Source organism: Schistocerca nitens, chromosome 11, assembly GCF_023898315.1.
Source record: "Schistocerca nitens isolate TAMUIC-IGC-003100 chromosome 11, iqSchNite1.1, whole genome shotgun sequence".
In the NCBI taxonomy this organism is placed as follows: Eukaryota; Metazoa; Arthropoda; class Insecta; order Orthoptera; family Acrididae; genus Schistocerca; species Schistocerca nitens.
Window position 1 is genome coordinate 26,879,161 of NC_064624.1, and position 23,644 is coordinate 26,902,804.

Below are 23,644 nucleotides of genomic sequence, written 5' to 3' on the forward strand. Positions count from 1 at the left end.
TGACCATGCGTCAGCCAAGAGTGGCCAATGCGGAGCCTACACAGAACAACAGAATCCCTGCGAGAGGCCCGCATGGAGGAACCCCACACAGTCGTTGTCTCCTTTACCTGCCGCAGCTTGTTGGGGGCAGACAGAGTGCGCCAGTCGTCTGCCCACATCCCAAGGACCCGACGGCGTAACACCGATCGGAGATCAGTTGCCGGAAGGCCGATCTCCAACGGCAGTTTGCGGGTGGCTTCTTTAGCTAACTTGTCGGCGTGTTCGTTTCCCGCTATCCCAACGTGTCCCGGGGTCCATATGAACACCACCGAACGTCCACGCTGTTCAAGAGTATGAACGGACTCCTGGATGGCAACAACAATGGGATGGCGTGGGTAGCACTGGTCAAGAGCCTGTAGACTACTGAGAGAGTCACTGCAAATGACAAAAGACTCGCCAGTACTGGTACAAATATGCTCAAGGGCACGAAAAATGGCTGTTAGCTCTGCGGTGTAAACACTGCAGCCTTCCGGCAAGGAGCGCTGGTATACATAGTCCACATGAGCATAAGCGTACCCCACACGGCCATCAACCATCGAGCCATCTGTATAGATTACCTCCGAGTCGCGGGATGCGTCGAGGAGAGCAAGAAATTGGCGGCGCAAGACTGCAGGAGGAACTGAATCCTTTTGCCATTGTGAGAGCTCCAGCCGAAGCTGCGGCCGACGAATACACCAAGGTGGTGTATGTGGGTGGACCTTAAAAGCAGATGGAAGAGGCAAAGACTCGAGTTCACTAAGGAGTGACCGAACACGGATCCCAAGTGCGAGGCCTGATCGCGGCCGCCGGTTTTTTTTTTTTTTTTTTTGGATGGGGTTTAAGGGCGCTCAACTACTGAGGTCATTAGCGCCCAGTCACCGTTGTTAGAGCACAAGGGAGCTAGTAAAACTCAAGGGGGACACCAGAAAGACCTAACAAAGATGTAGATAAAATAAGTAAAAAGGTTAGATGTCTTTGGACAAGCCAGTCAAAGATAGAAAACGCAGAACACGAGCAGCTGCTCGAGCGTCATCAGCTAAAATATCTGGTAAGGTAGACGGCAGGGACAGGACAACACGAAATTGACTAAAACGGGGACACGACAATAAAACATGGCGCACTGTTAAGGCCTGTCCACAAGGGCACTGCGGGGCTGGGTCACCGGAGAGCAGGTAGCGGTGGCTAAACCGGCAATGCCCAATTCCCAACCTGGTCAGAAGACCTCCTCGCGCCGAGATGGTCGGGAGGATGTTGTCCAAGGAGTTGGGACCGGTTTTACTGCCCGGAGCTTGTTTCCTTGGAGGGATGACCAAGCATCCCACCACAACGACACAAGCCTCTTACACACATCCCCCCGAACGTCCGATGACGGGACACAATGGGAGGCTGGCCGTGGCAGGAGGACTGCAGCCTTGGCTGCAGCATCCGCAGCCTCATTCCCAGGCACTCCTACATGTCCGGGAACCCACAGAAAGCTGACGGAACCACCATTATCAGCCAAAGAATGGAGGGACTGCTGTATCCGTCGAATCAAGGGATGGACCGGATAGGGAGCTCCAAGGCTCTGAAGAGCACTGAGTGAGTCAGAGCAGAGTACATACGATGAATGGCGGCGGCGGCGCGCAAACTGAACGGCCTGATGGAGAGCGAAAAGCTCGGCCGTAAAGCTGGAACATTGGTCGAGGAGCCGGTATTTAAAGGTGGCGGCCCCGACGACAAAGGCACAGCCGACACCATCGTCAGTTTTGGAGCCATCGGTGTAAATAAATGTGTGTCCGGCAAGTCGAGCACGAAGTTCGACAAACCGTGAGCAATACACTGCAGCCGGAGTACCCTCCTTCGGGAGTGAGCTGAGGTCGAGATAAACCTGAACCGGAGCCAGGAGCCAAGGTGGTGTCGGGCTCTCACCCTCTCTGAAGGTGGTAGGGAGGGAAAAATCCAATTGTCGAAGCAAGCGACGGAAGCGGACTCCGGGGGGCAGCAGGGCAGACACATACAACCCGTACTGACGATCGAGAGAATCGGCGAGGAAGGACTGGTAAGAGGGGTGGTCGGGCATAGACAACAGCCGGCAGGCATACCGACACAGCAGTACGTCGCGCCGGTAGGTCAATGGTAACTCGGCAGCTTCAGCATAAAGACTCTGGACAGGACTAGTGTAGAAGGCTCCAGTCGCAAGACGTATCCCCCGATGGTGGATGGAGTTGAGCCGGCGTAAGAGGGATGGCCAAGCGGACGAGTAGACGAAGCTCCCATAATCCAGCTTCGATCGGACTATGGACCGATACAAGCGAAGCAGGACAGTGCGATCCGCTCCCCAAGATGAACCACTAAGAACTCTGAGGACATTAAGGGAACGTGTACAACGGGCCGCCAAATAAGTGACATGTGGAGACCAACACAGTTTCCTGTCCAACGTGAGCCCTAGAAACTTAGTTGTGTCCACGAATGGGAGAACTACGGGACCGAGATGTAAGGATGGCGGAAGGAACGCTTTATATCGCCAAAAGTTAATACAAACCGTCTTCTCTTCAGAGAACCGGAAGCCATTTGCCACGCTCCATGAGTATAGGCTGTCGAGACAACGCTGAAGGCAGCGCTCCAGGAGGCATGTTCTCTGGGCACTGCAGTAGATCGCGAAGTCATCGACAAAGAGAGAGCCTGAGACATTAGGTGGAATGCAATCCATAATTGGATTGATCGCGATGGCAAAAAGGGCTACGCTCAAGACGGAGCCCTGAGGCACTCCGTTCTCCTGGAGGAAGACGTCGGACAATACGGAACCCACACGTACCCTAAACGTTCGATCCATTAAAAAGGAATCAATAAAAAGGGGCAGGCGACCGCGTAGGCCCCACCTGTGCATAGTGCGGAGGATACCCCCCCTCCAACAGGTATCATAAGCCTTTTCCAAGTCGAAGAACACGGCTACCGTTTGGCGCCTTCGCAAAAAGTTGTTCATGATGAATGTCGACAAGGTCACAAGGTGGTCAACAGCGGAGCGGCGGCGACGAAAGCCGCATTGGACATTAGTAAGTAGTCGTCGAGATTCAAGAATCCAGACTAACCGAGCATTAACCATGCGCTCCATCACCTTACAGACACAGCTTGTAAGAGAAATGGGGCGGTAACTAGAAGGAAGGTGTCTATCCTTCCCGGGTTTGGGTATAGGAACAACAACGGCGTCACGCCAACGCATGGGGACTTTACCTTCGGTCCAGACGCGATTGTAGGTACGAAGAAGGAAGCTTTTGCCCGCCGGAGAAAGGTGTGCCAGCATCTGAACGTGAATGGCATCTGGCCCCGGAGCAGAGGACCGGGACAGTGCAAGCGCACGTTCGAGTTCCCGCATAGTAAAGGGGGCATTATAAGTTTCCAGATTCAGCGAGTGGAAGGAAGGTCGCCGAGCCTCTTCTGCCTCTTTCCTGGGAAGGAAGGCAGGATGGTAATGGGCGGAGCTTGAAACCTCCGCGAAAAAGCGGCCAAAGGCGTTGGAGACAGCCACAGGATCAACAAGGACCTCATTACCTGAGGTCAGGCCAGGTACCGAGGAGTGGGCCTTAATGCCCGACAGCCGGCGCAGGCTACCCCAAACGACGGAAGAGGGAGTAAAACTGTTAAAGGAGCTGGTGAAAGAGGCCCAACAAGCTTTTTTGCTGTCTTTAATGACCCGACGGCATTGCGCTCGGAGTCGTTTGTATTCTATACAATTCGCCAACGTAGGATGGCGGCGAAAGATGCGTAAAGCACGTCGTCGAGCGCGGACAGCGTCCCTACAAGCCTCGTTCCACCAGGGGACAGAAACGCGACGTGAAGAAGAAGTTGTACGAGGAATGGAACGTTCGGCAGCATTGATGATAACGGCCGTGAGGTATTCGACCTGACTGTCACAACTAGGAAAATCGTGGTCCGGAAAGGTCGCCAGGGAGGAGTAAAGGCCCCAGTCAGCTTTCAGTATGTTCCAGCTCGAAGGACGTGGGGATGGGGTGTGGTGCAGGAGACGAACGACACAGGGGAAGTGGTCGCTCGAATAGGTGTCAGAAAGGACATACCACTCGAACCGACGGGCAAGAGTGGTAGAACAGAAGGAGACGTCCAAATGGGAGTAGGTATGAGTAGAGTCAGAGAGGAAAGTCGGGGCGCCGGTATTGAGGCAGACAAGATTGAGATGGTTGAAGACATCCGCCAAGAGTGAGCCTCGTTGACAGGATGCAGGAGAGCCCCAAAGGGGATGATGGGCATTGAAGTCGCCAAACAATAAGAACGGCGGGGGGAGCTGAACGATCAGGTGCATCATGTCAGCCCGACTAACAACAGATGACGGCGGAGTGTAGATGGTACAAACTGAAAAAGTAAAGGCAGAAAGAGTAATGCGGACAGCTATTGCTTGGAGTGGGGTGGTCAATGGGAGAGGACGGTAATAGACATCGTCCCGAACGAGCAACATGACCCCACCATGAGCTGGGACACCGTCCACAGGGGTGAGGTCATACCGCTCCGAGGTATAGTGGGTAAAGGCAATACCGTCAGTCGGGCGCAACTTTGTTTCCTGGAGACCAAGGACGAGCGGACAGTGCAGGCGGAGGAGCAGTTGTAATTCCTCCCGATGAGATCGAATACCTCTTATGTTCCAGTGTAACAAGGCCATCGCTAGTCAAAAAGGAGGGGGAACGAGACGGGGGAAGAGCTGGTCACCTCGACGGCCGCGGAGGGCCAGGTTTCGAGGGAACAACGCTACAACCGGCGGGAGGCGGATCCTGTTCCATCGAGTCGTCACCAGCTGCGGCCGCTGTCCCGGGTTGTGTAGTTTGGGCAGCATCATTTGCCGGCGAGGGGCCAGCCGAGCGCCTGGCAGCTGAGCGTCCCGGCGAAACTGAGGACGGCCGGGAACGGCGACTTACGGATGGAGCGTCAGACGAAACGCGCCGGGGTGGAGAGGGGGATCGAGATTTCTTCTTGGAGGCCTTCGTGGAAGGCCGAGGAGGCACAGGGATGGTGGGCTGGACCCGAAGAAAGTCCTCACGCGCGGGGTCCGTTTTGGAACGTCGGACCTCAGAAGCTGGGGTCCGGGACGTTTCCCCGATGGACGCCTGAGAAGAGGAACGCTTCTCAGGTGGCGTGGGGGGAGGAGGAGGAGGAGGAGGAAGGGTGGCCCTTGGGGCAGAGGGGGTGGGGGCCACGGGGGAGGAGGATTTGGAAGGGAGGGATTTGGGAGGCGGAGGCGGAGCCCCCTGATGGGTGGAGGATGCGTAGGGGGGACAGGATAGGGGTGAGGATACCGCGGAAGGAGTGGACACAACTGAGGCAAAAGAAGTAGTCAATGGCACGGGATGGAGACGGTCATACTTCTTCTTGGCCTCAGTATAGGAGAGCCGATCCAAAGTTTTGATTTCCTGTATCTTCTTCTCCTTCTGATAGGCAGGGCAGTCTGAGGATCTAGGCGAGTGGACGCCAGGACAATTAATGCACCGAGGTGGTGGGGTGCATGTATGTTCCTCACGAAGAGGACGTCCACAATCGGCTACAAACGGGCTCAGCCTCACACCGCGATGACATGTGCCCAAAGCGCAAACACCTAAAACAGCGCATAGGAGGCGGGACGTAAGGTCGCACGTCGCACCGGTAGCACATCACTTTTACCTTCTCCGGGAGAACGTCCCCCTCGAAGGCGAGGATGAAGGCCCCGGTGTCGATGCGACGGTCTTTGGGGCCGCGCTGGACTCGCCGGACGAAATGCACGCCTCGGCGCTCCAGGTTGGCCCTGAGCTCCTCATCGGATTGGAGCAGGAGGTCACGATGAAAAATAACCCCCTGCGTTCTATTTAGTGCGAGATGTGGGACAATGGATACTGGGATGTCCCCTAGGCGGTCGCACGCCTGGAGCGCCGCCGACTGTGTGGCGGAGGTGGTCTTGATAAGAACGGACCCCGAACGCGTCTTGCTGAGAGCCTCGATTTCCCCGAAGATGTCCTCAATGTACTGAACAAAGAACATGGGCTTGGAGGTGGCGAATGTCCCCCCATCGGTTCGAGAACAGACCAAATAGCGGGGGAAGTACTTCGCCCCAAGCCGGCGGGCCTGTCCCTCCTCCCATGGAGTGGCCAAGGGGGAATGGGCAGGAGAACCAGAACTAGAACTAGAAACGGCACCTTTTCTTTTGAAAGACTCGGTCGCAGAGCGACCTGATATGTGTTGATGTTTCATCTGCGAAACGTCCGCCCCGATACCACCCACTCCGACCAGGGGCTCTCCCCACGGGCGCCACCCAGCCGCAGCAAGGGCCACCTGGCAGGATGACCATTGCCGGGAGTCCTGATGCCCCAAGGAGACGGGCATCTACTCCTTGGCCGACGTGGGGAGGGTGCAGCTCAGGTATCGGCAGTACGATCCCTGTGTTGTCAGGGGGCTACAACCTAGAGGGTACATGACGACCCCACCACAACGGGCTGGCTACCGTGCTGGATTTCAGGTGCCATGGAAAGTCCATCATGATCGCTGGTGCAGATGGAGATGCACTATGGGCGGAACTTTGACAACCCATCAGGCGTTTAGGCCCAATTGGAGGAATAGTGGGTATGGTTAAAACGCCGGTGCAATACTGAGTGCCAAGGTCTGAGAGAACTTAGGACCAATGGTACACCACGTAAGGTGTCCTTCCCCAAAAGGCTCGTACTTCAGAAGAATTTTGAAAAATGTAGGTCAAACCCCAAGGGGGACCATCACATGAAAGGCCGAAACGGTTGAAACTCCTTTTAGTCGCCTCTTACGACAGGCAGGAATACCTCGGGCCTATTCTTACCCCGGACCCGCAGGGGGGCGCGGCCGCCGGTGAGGGATATGGACTGCCGCATCGGCGAAAAGGAGACGGTAGTTAGGGTGACGGGGAGAACAACAGACGTGGGCAGCATAGTTGGCTAAGAGTTGTTGATGCCGAATGTGGAGCGGAGGAACCCCTGCCTCAGCAAGTAGGCTAGTAACAGGACTGGTGCGGAATGCTCCTGTCGCCTGTCGAACCCCACAGTGGTGAACGGGGTCCAGCAGGTGCAACGCTGAGGGCGACGCTGAGCCATACGCCACACTCCCATAATCTAGTCGGGACAGCACAAGGGATTTGTAGAGCTGCAGCAGCGTGTTACGATCTGCACCCCAAGTTGTGTTGCTCAGGCAGCGGAGGGCATTCAGATGCTGCCAGCACTGACGCTTGAGCTGACGAATATGTGGAAGCCAAGTAAGCCGGGAATCGAACAGCAATCCCAGAAAACGGTAAGTGTCAACAACCCTGAGCATGGCATCCTGAAGATACAGCTCAGGGTGGGGTTGGACAGTTCGACGCCGACAAAAGTGCATAACACAAGTCTTCGCAGGAGAAAACTGAAAACCATGGGCTAGGGCCCACGCCTGCGCCTTGCGTATGGCTCCCTGCAACCGACGTTCTGCAACACCAATGGTGGAGGATCTGAAAAAGATGCAGAAATCGTCAGCATATAACGTGGGTGAGACAGACGACCCTACTGCTGCTGCAAGGCCATTAATGGCCACAAGGAAAAGGGACACGCTCAATACAGAGCTCTGTGGAACGCCGTTCTCCTGGATGTGAAGTGAACTATGGGATGTGCCAATTAAAACGCGGAATGTCCGAACGGATAAAAAATTCTGAATAAAAATGGGGAGAGAGCCCCGGAGACCCCACCCGTGCAACGTGGCGAGAATATGGTGCCGCCACGTCGTGTCATATGCTCTGGAGAGGTCGAAAAAGACGGAGACGAGGTGTTGGCGCCTGGAAAAAGCAGTGCGGATTGCAGACTCAAGGAAGACCAAAGTATCGGCGGTAGAACGGCCCTGACGGAAGCCGCTCTGGCAATGAGCCAGAAGACCCCGAGACTTGAGCAGCCAACACAGCCGTCGACTCACCATACGTTCCAGGAGCTTGCACAGAGTATTCGTCAAGCTGATGGACCGATAGCTATCCACAGTAAGCGGGTCCTTACCAGGCTTCAGCACCGGAATGATGGTACTTTCTCGCCACTGCGACGGAAAGACACCATCGCCCCATATGCGGTTGAAGATGGCAATAACACACCGCTGACAGTCCGGGGACAGGTGTTTGAGCATCTGATTGTGGACGCCATCGGGCCCAGAGGCTGTATCGGGGCACTGTGCCAGGGCGCTTTGGAGTTCTACAAACTAAATGGGGCGTTATACTTCTCAGGGTGGCGAGAAGCAAAAGAAAGCAGTTTGCCTTCCTCCCGGCGTTTGAGCACGCGAAACGCAGGCGGGTAATTCCCCGACGCAGAGGCCCAAACATAGTGCTGTGCGAAATGCTCGGCGATTGCATCGGCATCGGTGGATACCGCCCCGTTGATGGTAAGCCCTGGGACACCTGTAGAGTGCTGCAATCCAAAAATGTGCCGAATCTTCATCCATACCTGGGAGCGTGAAGTACGGGAACCAATGGTGGAAACGTACCTCTCCCAGCACTCCTGTTTCCGCCTCTTGATGAGCCGCCGTGCCTGTGCACGGAGACGTTTGAAGACAATGAGGTTCTCCAAAGACGGGTGCCGCTTATGTCGCTGAAGAGCCCGCCGACATTCTTTAATGGCTTCAGCGACCTCAGGAGACCACCAAGGCACTGACTTTCGCCGGGGGGCACCGTAACGAACGAGGAATGGTACGTTCCGCAGCGGAAACAATCGCTGCAGTCAGTGTCTCAACCGCCACATCGATGGTACCGTGGGGGAGAGATTCAACAGAGGCAGCAGAGGAGAACGTTTCCCAGTTGGCCTTGCTAAATGCCCATCGAGGCAGGCGTTCATGGGATCGACGCTGGGGTAGTGAAAGGAAGATGGGAAAATGGTCACTACCACACAAGTCGTCATGGACTCTCCAGTGGAGCAATGGTACAAGCCCTGGGCTGCACAACGACAGATCGACGGCCGAGAAAGTGCCATGCGCCACACTGAAATGCGTGGCAGCGCCAGTGTTTAAGAGGCAGAGGTCGAGTTGGGAGATGAGATTCTCGACATCTCTGCCTCGGCCAGTAATCGTCGATCCACCCCACAGGGGATTGTGGGCGTTAAAATCCCCAAGGAGAAGAAAAGGCGTGGGAAGTTGGGCGACAAGTGCAGCCAATTCGGGCAGGGAGACTGTACCACCTGGAGGGAGATAGATACTGCAGACGGTGATGTCCTGGGTAGTCCTTACGCGGACAGCCACAGCTTCCAATGATGTTTGAAGGGGCACAGGAGCACTAGATACAGAGGTAAGGACATACACGCAGGCTCCACCTGATACCCTATTGTATGTGCTACGGTTGCAGTAATAACCCCTGTATCCACGGAGGACAGGGGTCCGCATTGCCGGGAACCAGGTTTCCTGGAGGGCAATGCATAAAGCAGGTGTCATGCGTAGAAGCTGACGTAGCTCAGGTAGATGGCTAAAATAACTGCCACAATTCCACTGGAGTATTGTACAAAGTGTGTCCTGTAGGGGCATTAAGGAACTGAAAAAGCGAATTACGTCGCACGGTCACATGCTGCCACCGACTGAGTGACTGACGTCGCAGCTGCCATCGTGAGACGGCGAGATCGAGGTCATCAGGGGACGCAAAGAGCTCGACCTCATCCTCAGAGGCTGAGCTGACAGGAAGCGTTGGTGCGGGAACCACCGGGTCTTTAGGCTTCTTAGAGAGCTTCCTCTTCTCTCTCTTGTCTTTGGGAGGAGGGTTCGCATGCTGGGAGGGCTTTCCTGATGCATTGTCAGGAACAGAGGAAGAGCGTGAAGCCCTTCGACCAGCAGCTGGTGGCTTCTTCAGCCACTGGCTAGTGTCTTGCGAGACACTGGTAAAATCCTTGGAAGGGACTCCCCCAAGGGACCCCTTCCGAACGAGGCAGGCCTGAGGAGGCTGTTGCCTCTCCGGCTGAGCAGCCGGAGAAGGCTGTTGCTTCTCCAGCTGAGGAGCCGGAAGAGACGCTTGCCTCTCCGGCTGAGCAGTCGGAGGAGGCTGGCGCCCCTCCGGCTGAGAGGTGGGGATGGATGTCCCCAGTTGTTCGGGGTCCACTGCTCCCAAACCTGGTGTTTTGGGAGCAGTGGAAGAGACTGTGGACCCCACTAGCGGTGGGGCAGGCGTAACTTTACCGTTCTGTGGGCCAACTGAGAAGGGAGTCTTTGCAGGAACTGGTGGCGGCAGAGTTGCAGCAGCATAACTTCTCAACATAGATGTGGGGTTGAGCCGTTCGAGCTTCTTCCTTGCCTCTTGGTAAGTTAAACGGTCCAGGGTCTTAATTTCTTGTATCTTCCGCTCTCGTTGGTAGACCGCACAGTCTGGCGAGCAGGGAGAATGATGCTCCCCACAGTTAACGCAGGTGGGAGGCGGAGCACACGGAGCATTAGGATGGGCAGGTCGTCCACAATCACGACACGTGGGGCTGGCAGTGCATCTGGAGGACATATGTCCGAACTTCCAGCACTGGAAGCATCGCATAGGGGGTGGGACATAGGGCTTGACATCGCACCGGTAGATCATGACCTTGACCTTCTCAGGCAAGCAGTCACCCTCAAAGGCCAGGATGAAGGCACCGGTAGCGACCCTATTATCCTTGGGCCCCCTAAAGACACGACGGACAAAGTGCACACCTCGTCGTGCCAGGTTCTCCCGTAGCTCGTCATCAGACTGTAGCAGAAGCTCTTTATGAAAGATAATCCCCCGGACCAAATTTAACGACTTACGGGGAGTGACATGAACAGGGATGTCACCGAGCTTCTCACAGGCGAGTAACGCCCGGGACTGTGCAGATGAAACTGCTTGTATCAAAATAGCCCCGCTCCTCATTTTGGAAACAGATGCCACTTCCCCAAACTTATCTTCAAGATGGTGAACAAAGAAGAGAGGCTTAGTCCCCAAAAACGAATCCCCATCGGTTCTGCTGCACACAAGGTATCGTGGTGAATACGGCTCCTGTCTGTCCGCAGCCCTACGTTCCTCCCATGGCGTGGCTAGGGAAGGGAACGATTTGGGGTTATATGTCACAGCATTAAAGTCTGTCTTACCGCACTTAGAGACGTTGGCGGTCGTGCGACCACCGGACTGAGACTTCACCCACTTCATTGCGGGGCATCCGCCCCGATGCCACCCACTCCGACCAGGGGCTCTCCCCACGGGCGCCACCCAGCCACAGCAAAGGCCACCTGGCAGGATGGCCGTTGCCGGGAGTCCTGATGCCCCAGAGAGACGAGCATCGACTCCTTGGCTTACGTGGGGAGGTGTCAGCTCAGGCATCGGCAGTACAATCCCTGTGTTGTCAGGGGGCTACAACCTAGAGGGTACATGACGACCCCACCACAACGGGCTGGCTACCGTGCTGGATTTTGGGTGCCATGGGTAGTCCATAGTGATCGTAGGTGCAGATGGTGATGCACTAAGGGCGTTACGTACACAACCCATCAGGTGGGTAAGCACTAAATGACGGATTGAGGGTGCAGTGACGACGCCAAGACGATCAAGAGTGCCAAGACCTTAGGGCACAGAGGACTGATGGTGCACCACGTAAGGTGTCCTTCCCCAAAAGGCTCGTACTTCTGTGGAATTTGGAAAAATGGAGGTCAAACCCTAATGGGGACCATCACATTAAGGCCGAAACGTGTGAGACTCCTTGTAGTCGCCTCTTACGACAGGCAGGAATACCGCGGGCCTATTCTAACCCCCGAACCCGCAGGGGGGTTGACATGTTGAGATTAGATATGAATAAAAATTTATTTTGCAGTGATACTGACTCCTTCCATTTATCTTTAACCAAAAATATGTAACTTTACTTCCGGCTAACTTTCATGACCTTGTTTAGTCAAAAAATCTCTGCTCCTCGAATGTAGCATTATTGAGCAGCCAAATTCTGGCTGAAACAACACCCATAGCAATCAAAACCAATTAGCATGTACGCATTACGTTACCGTTACTTGAAACAAAGATTAAGCCTGTACTTTATTCGACTCCTAACAATACCGTAATTTAATTGGGGTTTTTCAGAATCAAGTTAGATATGTAGCGCTCCTCTCGCCCTCCTCCTCCCCCTCCCTCTCTATTTCTTGATTACTTTCCTTCCATGTTGTTCTAGTCAAAAGGTGCAATCCCATATTTTAGTAACTTTAAAGGGTATACGTGGTCCGTTACACAGCTTAATTCTTTTGAATGAACAGCTACACAGCACAGTAATGCATTAGCCTCCACTGGTGAAACATCAGAACAATAGCAAGTTAGATATATTGCTTTCTCTGTGTGTTTTATAGTTAATTCTTGAATAATAGTGCTGGAATGGACATAACATGCACGCTGTGTGGAGAGTCACTGCGGAGAAACAGAAATCAGACTGAATAAAATGTAAAGACCATACTACCATCAAACTGTTGAATAGTAAATTCTTTATGTATTTGTAGTTCCTGAATGTAATGCCCTCCAAGAAAGTTGTCATGTTCAAAATACTCTTGGACCAAAGCTGGCTGAAACCTTGAGCAGAAACCCTTGAAATATTTAGCAAGCCATGGAATGTACACTGGTTGGTTGGTTGGTTTGGGGAAGGAGACCAGACAGCGAGGTCATCGGTCTCATCGGATTAGGGAAGGATGGGGAAGGAAGTCGGCCGTGCCCTTTGAAAGGAACCATCCCGGCATTTGCCTGGAGCGATTTAGGGAAATCACGGAAAACCTAAATCAGGATGGCCGGACGCGGGATTGAACCGTCGTCCTCCCGAATGCGAGTCCAGTGTCTAACCACTGCGCCACCTCGCTCGGTGAATGTACACTGAAGAGTGAGATGATACACCTCTGGGATGGTAGCATCAGAAGAGTGGAGGGGAGACGAAGGGCAAGAATGAATATGGATGAAGTTTGTGCAATAAATGAAAGTGCATGCTATTGGTGGTAACACCCAAACAGTAGTGAAAGTAGGATTCTCCGACTCAATAATATTTTTATATTGCCAACATATAACTATACTTAAAATACTTGTTGCGACAAATAGGTAGGCGGTTATGGAAAGATTCATTTTCATTCCCCAGGTTGTGTGTGTTAGCTATGACTGACACCATCACAAGAAAAGGTACTTGTATAGTTTACAATGTGGTAATGGCAGCTACATCACACCTATCCATTTGTACCATTCAGTTCTAATGTACGTTACTGTTTTCATGTAATTTAAGGCATAAAGTAATGACTAACTGCATAGCAGACGTGCTGAGTCATTGAAAGGCACATCAACTTAGCTAGCTTTCCCACAGATACTACTTCACAACTATGGCCTCATTTTACAGGCTGACTACATTACAGCAGCACTGTGAATAAGCACACTGAAATGTTTCACATGGCCAGTAATTATGGGATCCATTTCCATTCTTGCAGAAGAATTTATTTTTTTCAAGAGCCATCATACAGAATCACAAAATAATTCAAGAAGATTTTTACACCAACTAGATATGTCTGTAGTTTTTGCACATATTTCCTGTGACTTTTCTTACAAACGGGAATGACCTCTGCCTTTTTCTATACATGTGACAAACCACTTTTCCATAAATGAACAATTCACATGGCAGAGAGGGGCCAGTTCAGCACCATTTTTTGTGTAACTGAATCTGCTAACTACACTTCGTCATGTGGGTCTTTTCTGTCTGTAATCCAGTTACCACATACTTTTTTAGTGTGTGATTTAGATTCAATTTAACATTTGCCCATATTTCTCTATGTAAATCATACTGGAAGTACATTATATTCACTCATTGTCTAAATGGGATGCTAACAACTACTTATCTGCTCTTTCTAAAAAATCTATTCTCCTAGCCTTCTTGAAGGCTTCATTAGCTATTGTTGCTGTGCTGGCATCATGATCAGTAACCCCTCCCTGCACTAACACCATCTATAAAGACATGCCTGTTCATAGTTATGAGGTCTAAAGTATTTCAATTTTGTGCGCGCTACTATACTAGCAGCTTAAGACAGCTTTCAGAAAACTGCTCAATAGTACTTCACAAGACTGCCTGTACATAACACCTGCAGTGTCTCTACTCAGTAGGTTAGGATCACCTGTTTTTTCTGCACAACTTTGTGTAGGTTTTCCTTGAATGTAACTGTCATAGCAGTATCACATGGCAAATAAAATTATACAATGCTGGCGTTCACATACGTGGAACCATTAAGGAACTACTCATTACAACAGGAAATCATAGCTTGAGTCTTGGGACTTGGTACGAATTTTCATATAACTTCATCAATGCAATCTTACGTAATTCTTATTTGTGCTTATGATGTAAGGAAGCAATTATATGAACTCACAAGCTAAATTACTTCACCTGCTCAAAAGCAATGTTTAAATCCATATGGGTATACTATAACAAAATATTCTATTTTACCTGTTTCCTCATTTCCAACCTGTGTCATACTATAATACTGTAACTTAAAGTAAACACAGGACTGCTGAAGTGAATACACACACAAATGATAACCATCTCATTTTTTCACAACTACTCAGCGATGATTAATTCCATGCGGTCATATAAATTCTATAATTACCTCTTTATTCACACTCTCCTCCAACTCTTCTTTTATATTCATGTTGAGTGGGTAAACCTGGGCCTGTGGTAACAATAACAAACTGTAATAAATACACTTAAGCAGTCACAGTCCTCCCATATTATATAAAATGTATCACATATATAAAGCCCAATTGTCATACTTTTTAATAACTAAATAGTATTTCTGGTTAAGTGTTCTCTTTTGAGTAGGAAACTCAGTGACGAGTTCACCATGGTATATTTCAATGGGAGGCAGCAAAAAATTTTAAGACTAATTAATGACAACACCTTTGAAAATCCACTACAATCTTCAACTTAGGCCTCCACCCTATGCTATTGCTTTCAATCATATTTTCTAACTTCATTATCTTCATATGCATATAATGGTAGTGTAATCAAATAAAATAACACAGCTACTACCTCAAACAATGAAATCAATGTTGTTCATATCAAATGACACAATACAGTGTACATCAACTGTGTGGGGAAGCAGGAACTGGACTGTCAAGTGGCACATCACTCATACTACTATTACGATCAGAATCATAAAATGTCTAGAACAGTTACATCAAAACCTTTCATTTCAGTAAATGCTTATTTGTGATAAAATTATTTAAAAAACACACACCGTACCTTGGCACACTACTAACTACTTTTCTAACATCATTAGCTCCTTTTGATGGGGCAAGCACGTTTCGAACAGTACAAAAAGAGTATGAGCTACAGGCTGAACCAGTACTATTCTTTGGATTTGAACTATGGGTTTAACTTGCTGATCTCAAAAGAAGACAAAATTCTAGAAAGATTATTAATGGAGCAGCACCAGCATATCAAGACTGAAAAACCTGTAATGTTGAAGTAAGTGCTGGAATGAGAACAAATGAAACTGTGATAGAATAGAATGAAATTCATTAAACTGATATCGACATCTGTTGAGAATGTTAGATAATTAGCAGCCAAAGAATTTGATTGGAAATCACCTTACTGACAGAAACATAGTAGACCATTTAACTTTAGGAAAAAGCATATTGACAAAATAATGAAGCAACATGGTGTACACAAAGAGGATGCCTTGAAGAGATGCTGGGCAGGAGATAGAGAGAATACAGCAACATCATGTTATTAATTGATCTTTGTATTAATTAACTGCCTACAATAATAATAATATACTAGTACAAGTAATGATAGTAATGATTTTATTATTATTACTATCTGAACCATGGCAGGCTTCCTCTTTGAATTCATGCCCCACACCTGGTGTATGTCATTTCTTTTCCTTGGAGCTTGTGGCACCATGGCGCACAGTACAGCCGCGCAGGGTACGTAAACAGTATTTGCAATTCAGCCGAAATTAACAGATTGAAGAGACTGGTAGCCCTTTAAAAGTTATGTCAATTTAATAGTTGCAGGCAGAACTGTTAACAAAAGACAGAACATTGGTGTGGTCTTGGCAGTCTGTATCGGCTGTTGGTTCTTCTCTGTGGAAGTCACATTATGCATGGAGCTTTCCCATCCAAACAACTGCCTGATTTGGATTGTGCTGCACGACTTAATACTTTGCGGCATTGCTTTAGAAGGGGTTGGGGTAATGTCTAGCAACCAGACAAGCTTCTTATTGCTATTCAATTCCCATGTTCAGCAATGGATTCAATGATTTGGTAAACCTGAACACTGTTTTAAGAGTGACCATGTTTAGCCTTAGACCAAGTTTTTGAAGAGAATCATCCGACGAGTCCGTTGATCTGTACAACTACTGTGGTCATATGGCTTGTATTAAGTGAGAATGACAGTGGAATTTAGATTCTCCCTGTCTGCTACAGTTTTCTACTGTTGTGGCCCACTGTTTTGGACCTCGACTCTTAGGGCGTGCTCATCATACTGTGGCTGTTAACATAGCCTCTGTATATCAGCTTCATGGAATGCACCACTGCCAGCTACCGATGGGCTGCCTTCACTCAAGTTATGTAAATTACTATTTGAAATGTGTACAAAAATTTTGTACATTTTGATGTTTGGGGGTTTGATGGGATGAGTGCTTTTCTTGTACATACCACTGTGCACTGTTAGAATGGCCACATGCTGATCAGCTCTATGTGAATCATTCATGTCATATTTAGATGTCACCCAGACTTGTGAAAATATAGCCTGTTGGTAAGTAACTGGCACATTAGAGGCTCACGGGCTGGAAGAAGCAAAAGTGTGTAAAACTGTAAGTCTTACTGAGCTCTGAACGTTTTTTGTGTGTTTGTTCACTGGCCATTTGTGAGTTGAAGAGTGAAAGAAATTTATTCCATCTCAGGGCTAGTTACTGCTTACTAGATTTAATTGTCCGACTGTGTTATTTTAAAGTTGTACCTTTCCTCACGTTTTATTTATGTACTGCTAAAAGTCTGTTCTGAGTACTAATTACTGGTTTTCCTTTTTAAATGGCATTCTTGAGCTCCTATGCACGCACATTCACTTACTGAAGCACTTACACATCTGCTACAGTATAACTTAATAGAATTTTTACCGTGCCTGAAGCCAGTTATATCAATCTGTGCACACTAACTCTTAATTACTTAACTGCTCATTGGGGCAAGATTTAAAGCAACTTGTCCTGTCTGCAGAACGCTGCTCTAGAAATCAGTGCACCTGTTTACTTTATTAAACTATCTAGATGCACTTTGAGGTGTATTTTAATAATTTCCTTTTTCTAGTGGTCTCGAGGCAGATATAAATTGCTCTGTCTTCCAGTATAACTATTCAGTTTTAACCTTTGAGATGAGTTATGCTTCTGTGTTATCTTAAAGAGCCATCTGTTTCCAAACAATTATTTGTTCATTTGTTAAAGCATTTTCTGAGTTGCAGTTTGTGAAGCTGAATATTTTGAATGTAAAATCTAAGGACTGATGTCAGACACAGCTTTTCTCTTTCACTATTGCCTTAATTGAATTGTCACTAAACTAGGGTGGGTAATGTCTTAAATTTCAAAAGTTCAGAGTGTCAGTCTTAAAAAATATATCAGCTCAACCACTTGTTTATAGTGTAAAACACTAAGATTGATGTGTTTCGGAATTCAAGCTTCAATCATCAGAATAATAAAAAGTAAAACAACCTGTTAAAACTCGCTAAAATTGAACATGCACCAGGCACAATAAATTGATAAAAAAAATTGCTGTATTTCTAGAGGAGGCCGAAATGCACGCGTTTAAATACACGCAGACTGGCGTGAGGTCTGGAACAGGACAGTCTCTTGAGAATTACAATAAAGTACAAAAATCTTGTAATACTTAACTTTAATCCACATTTGTAGAACATCGCTCTTGATGATACAGAAGTATAATAGCAATAACAACAAAGGATAATGGCGCCTTGCTAGGTCGTAGCAAATCACGTAGCTGAAGGCTATGCTAACTATCGTCTCGGCTAATGAGAGCGTAATTGTCAATGATCCCCTTCTGGCAAAGTCGTTTGTACAACTGGGGCGAGTGTTAGTACGTCTCTCTAGACCTACCGTGTGGTGGCGTTCGGTCTGCAATTACTGACAGTGGCGACACGCGGGTCCGATGTATTCTACTGGACCGCAGCCAATTTAAAGCTACCACCTAGCAAGTGTGGTGTCTGGCGGTGACACCACATTCCTCCACCGCAAATCGGCGAACGGTTGTGTTATAAGGCTTCCGCCCGCCATGGGGAGGACCCCATGTTGACGTGTGCGACGAGGTGTGGAGCCTAACAACAGGCGAGGCTGTGCCACCCGCACCCTGCCATTCGGTCCGAGGGGAGCTAGGAAACGCCTGAAAACCTAGTCCAGGGTGCATGTCAACATGCGGTGTATGCGCCCGTAAAGAGACAGGAGGGGCTGTAGGGTCAACCTCCATCGCGTCGGGGTACCCGACGGGCGAAGACGACAACTGGTCCGGAACGGGCAAGAGTTCCATGGCGGAGGACAGCTGGCCACGGGAAGCGATCGGCGGTGCATGACCCAGGGAGGCGCTTGGCGGCTGCAGCGAAGCGTCCACTGCGGCTGTCGCCGGCGGGAGAACAGGCGGCGGCGGCGCGTCGCCATGGGGCAAAATGGAAGGCAGCATCGGTAACACCTGGGGATGAGGCGAGCCAGTAGATGGGTCCCCAGGGTGCTGACCGGACGGCACCGTCGCTGAAAGCAGACAGGGAGCGGCAGAACCCATGCGACGACAGAGGCGCAGCTGATTGAGATGCCAACGCACCTCACCAGAGGCCCCCAAAACCAGATACATAGCGCGGCCGAGGCAGCGAAGAATGCGCCCTGCGTGCCAACGCCGTGAACCTCGATAGTTGCGATAGAATACAACGTCGCCTGGAGCAAAAGCAGGTGGCTGCCGCTGCACAGGAACCTGATACGGCGGATGCAGCAAAGACATCAAGGTTCGACGAGGACGACCGTGGAGCAACTCAGCCGGAGAGCGACCATCTCGGGGCTGAGTGTGATACGAAGACAGAAAGAGCAATAATGCATCCTCCCGAGAATGCGATGCTTTTAACTTCAACATCTGTGACTTGAAAGTCCGGACCAATCGTTCAGCGGCACCGTTTGACTGAGGCGAAAATGGCGCGGATGTCAGATGTTGAATACCATTGGCCTTGCAGAATGACTGAAATTTTGCGGACATGAATTGTGGGCCATTGTCGGAAACAATAGTCTGTGGAAGACCTTCAATGCAAAAGATAGCCGATAACGCTTGGATAGTGACAGAAGACATCGTGGAAGACATCCGGACAACAAAAGGGAAATTACTGAATGAATCCACCACAACCAACCATCGAGCATTCCAGAATGGACCAGCAAAATCGATGTGCAAGCGTTGCCAAGAGGTAGTGGCTTTCGGCCATGCAAAGAATTTCCACGGTGGCGCGGATTGTTGTTCAACACACGCCATGCAAGAAGAGCAAATATTCGTAATCGCAGCATCGGTTCCGAACCAAGTACAGTGCTGACGAGCAAGTTGTTTCGTTCGCACTATACCCCAATGTCCTTGGTGGAGAAGCCGTAAGACAGAGGACTGTAACGAACGTGGGACTACGACCCGGGACTGATCATTATCAGAATGCAACAGCAAAACACCACGTCGAACAAAAAGTCTCTCCTTGTGAGCAAAAAATCGGCAAACCAACGGATCCTCGATCCGTAACTTTGACAAGGGCCATTGCGTAGCAACAAAACGCGAAACGGTAGCAAGGACAGGGTCAGCAGCTGCGGCTGCAGCTACACGACGAAAATCAATTGGAAATGATTCGACCACGTCATCGGTTTCCGAATAAATGAACATGCAAGCAAGTTCGGAAGAATCAAATCCTCTATCCTCAGCAACAGGCAAACGGGACAACGCATCGGCGTTTCCGTGCTTAGCAGTGGACCGATACAAGATATCGTAGCGGTACTGCGAGAGGAAAATAGACCAGCGAATGAATTTCTGTGCTGTACGTGGAGGTACAGGCTTGTTCGGATGAAAAAGCGACGTCAAAGGTTTGTGGTCCGTGATGATGGTAAAGTGACTACCATACAAGAAATCATGGAACTGAGTAACACCATAAGACGAGAGCCAAAGCTTCTTTCTCGATCTGTGAATAATTTCTTTGCGCAGACGAGAGCAATTTTGACGCAAAGGCAATAGGGCGATCATGCGATCCATCTTTGTGCGCAAGCACAGCACCGATCCCGAAATCCGATGCATCTACCATCAAGAAAAGGGGTTTCTGGGGATCGAGTGGCGTAAGGCAAGTAGTGGAAAGCAACGCCGATTTCAACTGGCGAAAGGCGCATTCGCATTCCGTCGTCCAGATGAACGGAACACCTTTACGGCGTAAACGATGAAGCGGAGCTGAAATGGAAGAGGCATTGCGCACATAGCGATGATAGTAATTTATTTTACCCAGCACACTCTGCACCTGCTTCAAATTCTGCGGCGAAGACAAGTCTTGTATGGCACGGAGGTGCTCTGGACTGGGATGTATGCCTTGGGCATTGATTACATGTCCCAAATATGGTAAGTCACGAGCAAAAAACACACATTTGTCCTTCCGCAAGCGAAGACCATTTTGTCGCAATACCTGAAATAATGTTCGGAGATTGGCTAAGTGTTCTTCTTCCGTAGGTACCGACGCACAAACAGTTTGCAGATACTGCTGAAACAATGCAGGGGCGGATGCACACCCGAATGGCAGTCTGTTGAATCGGTACAAACCAAGATGCGTGTTAACCACCAAGACGCGCTGGGATTCTTCGTCCACTGGTATTTGCAAGTACGCATCTGCTAGGTCCAACTTCGAAAAATATTTACCCGGGCACAGTTTGTCAAAAAGATCTTCCGGGCGGGGTAAAGGAAAAGTTGCAATCACTAGTTGTGGATTCACTGTAGCTTTGAAGTCTCAATTTTCCGGAAGGTTTTGGCAAAATTACTAAGGGTGAGGCCCAGAGAGAAGCCTGCACACGTTCAACTACACCTTGTGATTCTAAATCGTTTACTGTTCTTGTTACTTCATCACGCAATGCGTGGGGAACATTGCGTGCTCTGAAAAATTTCGGTTGCGCGTTTACCTTCAGTTCCAAATGTGCTGCATAGTTCTTAGCGCAACCTAGGCCCGGTGCAAAAATGTCTGCAAATTCTTCACATAGACGAGAAACACTGGCTGAAGGCACAGTCTGGTTCACTGATAGTACCTGATTGACTATAGACATGTTAAACAACTGAAATAAATCTAAACCAAACAAGTTCACAGCAGAAGAAGAACGAAGTACGTAAAATGACACAAGTTTTGTTTGTCCCTTGTATGTTGCAAGAAGGCTGCACTGTCCTAACACAGGGATATTCTGTCCCGAATAACTAACTTAACACTTGCGGCACACAACGGAGGTGTGCCCAGTTGTTTGTACGTGCCTTTATTGATCAATGAAACTGCAGCACCAGTATCGAGCTGGAATGGTAGGACCTTGCCATTAAAGTCCAAATCTACAAAAAGTTTATTGTCCTGCTGACGACAGGAGTGACTGTCTCGTGCAACGTGAACAGACACTGGTACAGAAGCACTTGCGACTTGACGCGATTTCCGACGATGTCGACGCACACTATTTGTGGGACGAACACAGTCACTGTTAGAAGGAGCGGCCCTGGGCGGAGTGGAATTAACTACATGAATGTCCATGGGTGAAGGTTCACGAGCCTGAGTATTCTTGGTTCGATTCCGGCGCGAAGCAAAGCGCCTGGAATCGTTGTGAGTGTCCGATCTGAGCTTTTTCTGGCAAATACTTTTACATGTCCGTTTTTATTTACAGAAAAAGCAAATAGCTTGGCGTGACGAGCAATTCTCACGCTAATGTCTAGTAGCACACCGCGGGCACGATTTCACTGCATTTGCATGCTGGCACGGGACACGTGGCGGAGGGCTAGGCAGCAGCTGCGCGGACAAGCGCAAGGGCTGTTTACCGTTCCGTGCAGCCCGCCCGGCGGGCCGGTTAACGTGACACACAGCTGGCGAAGTTGCAAATGATTCCTGAGCAAAGTCAAGTGTGTCCTGCCTATCCAATATGTCTATCACTTGTTGAAGGGAGGGATTGACCAGTTTCAAAATCTGTTCCCTTATACGAACATCAGAAACGTTCTGTGCAATTGCATCACACACCATAGTATCTAAGGGAGTCCACATTCACACTCAAAAGCACAATCCCTTGTAAGGCCTTGCAAAGTTGCAACCCACTCCCGATTAGTTTGACCAGCCGTACATTTTGTACGAAAGAACGTATACCGTTTTGCAACTACATTAACTGATTCTTTGAAATAGGCATCTAATGCAGACAAAATTTCGTCGTAGGACAGAGTTGCTACGTCGCATCGGGGAAATAATTTCACTATCACACGGTACGTCTGCACCCCTACACACGACAATAAGTGCGGCTGCCGCTCGTTACCTTGAATTCTGTAGGCGGCGAGATGAAATCCAAATTGGCGTGACCACTCCGTCCAGTTTTCCATTGACGCATCAAACTGACAAAAAGGTGGTGCCACTGCGTGTTGTGGCTGCGGTGGAGCGGCGGCTGCCGCATCGTTTTGAATTGCATGTTGACCCTGACGAGCTGTCCAAGGGCATCCAGTTAGGCCTGCATCTGCTGATTCTGCAAGCGATAAAATTCGGACAGTACATCTGGAGATTGTGGCGAAGCCATGACACAAGTAAATTAGTTATATATAAATAAGAAGACCCTTTTTAGGCTTTTCAGACTCGTTGCCATGTGCTGTATTTCTAGAGGAAGCCGAAATGCACGCGTTTAACTACACGCAGACTGGCGTGAGGTCTGGAACAGGACAATGTCTTGAGAATTGCAATAAAGTACGAAAATCTTGTAATACTTAACTTTAATCCACATTTGTAGAACATCGCTCTTGATGATACAGAAGTATAATAGCAATACAGTGGTGGCTCTCGGTCTGCAATTACTGACAGTGGCGACACGCGGGTCCGACGTATTCTACCGGACCGTGGCCAATTTAAAGCTACCACCTAGCAAGTGTGGTGTCTGGCGGTGACACCACAAAAATTAAAACATCGTGGCTACTTCCCTAGTTGCAGCTGTGTCTTCCGAGGTGCAGCTCCACATAGTCGTAAAAATATAAAAAAACTCTAAAATGGTGTCGCCTATGGTGTTCAACATCTAACCACATGGCTCTCTCCTCTATCGTCGTAAATCGCCCATGCATCTTCATTGATACCACACACCACGTAGCCAAACACGACACAAATGCGAGTGAGCTCACGCGCAAGTAAACAAGGAAGTCACAGATATCTATACAAACATAATGTATAGATGTTCCAAGGACTTCATGAATGATGGTATCCTGCCAATTGCTAAAAATGTAGTTACTAAAAGAAACCAGTGAAATGTTTGAAAAAGTTATTTGTATCACCAGTTAGCTGTTCATTCAGTGTGTTCTGATTATCCACGCTATGTATCAATTTCCAGCTGCCAATCTTAGTGTTTTACACTATAAAGAAGTAGTTGAGCTGATATATTTTTTAACATTGACAATCACAACCACGACCTCTCATCCAGTATTGAT

At 49.3% G+C, this 23,644-nt stretch overlaps 2 protein-coding genes across 9 annotated transcripts in view; both read right to left on the reverse strand.

The window, feature by feature from the left end:
• The window catches only part of LOC126212930 (zinc finger protein 836-like), a 109,092-nt gene that overhangs the window by 75,947 nt on the left and 9,501 nt on the right, over positions 1–23,644 (reverse strand). For 4 of the 8 annotated variants that reach the window (XM_049940444.1, XM_049940445.1, XM_049940446.1 and 1 more), the window contains 2 exons: positions 22,498–22,701; positions 14,569–14,631 (listed from right to left, as the gene is read on the reverse strand). In XM_049940444.1, the coding sequence (XP_049796401.1) occupies positions 14,569–14,631; positions 22,498–22,647 (213 nt within the window). In that variant the 5' untranslated portion in view covers positions 22,648–22,701. The remainder of the gene's footprint in view (positions 1–14,568; positions 14,632–22,497; positions 22,702–23,644) is intronic. The other 4 variants (XM_049940451.1, XM_049940449.1, XM_049940448.1 and 1 more) reach the window with 1 other exon arrangement.
• The window catches only part of LOC126212929 (uncharacterized protein K02A2.6-like), an 80,247-nt gene continuing 74,397 nt past the window's right edge, over positions 17,795–23,644 (reverse strand). Inside the window, exon 2 of the mRNA XM_049940443.1 lies at positions 17,795–20,386. Within this exon, the coding sequence (XP_049796400.1) occupies positions 18,158–20,266 (2,109 nt within the window). The 5' untranslated portion in view covers positions 20,267–20,386 and the 3' untranslated portion in view covers positions 17,795–18,157. The remainder of the gene's footprint in view (positions 20,387–23,644) is intronic.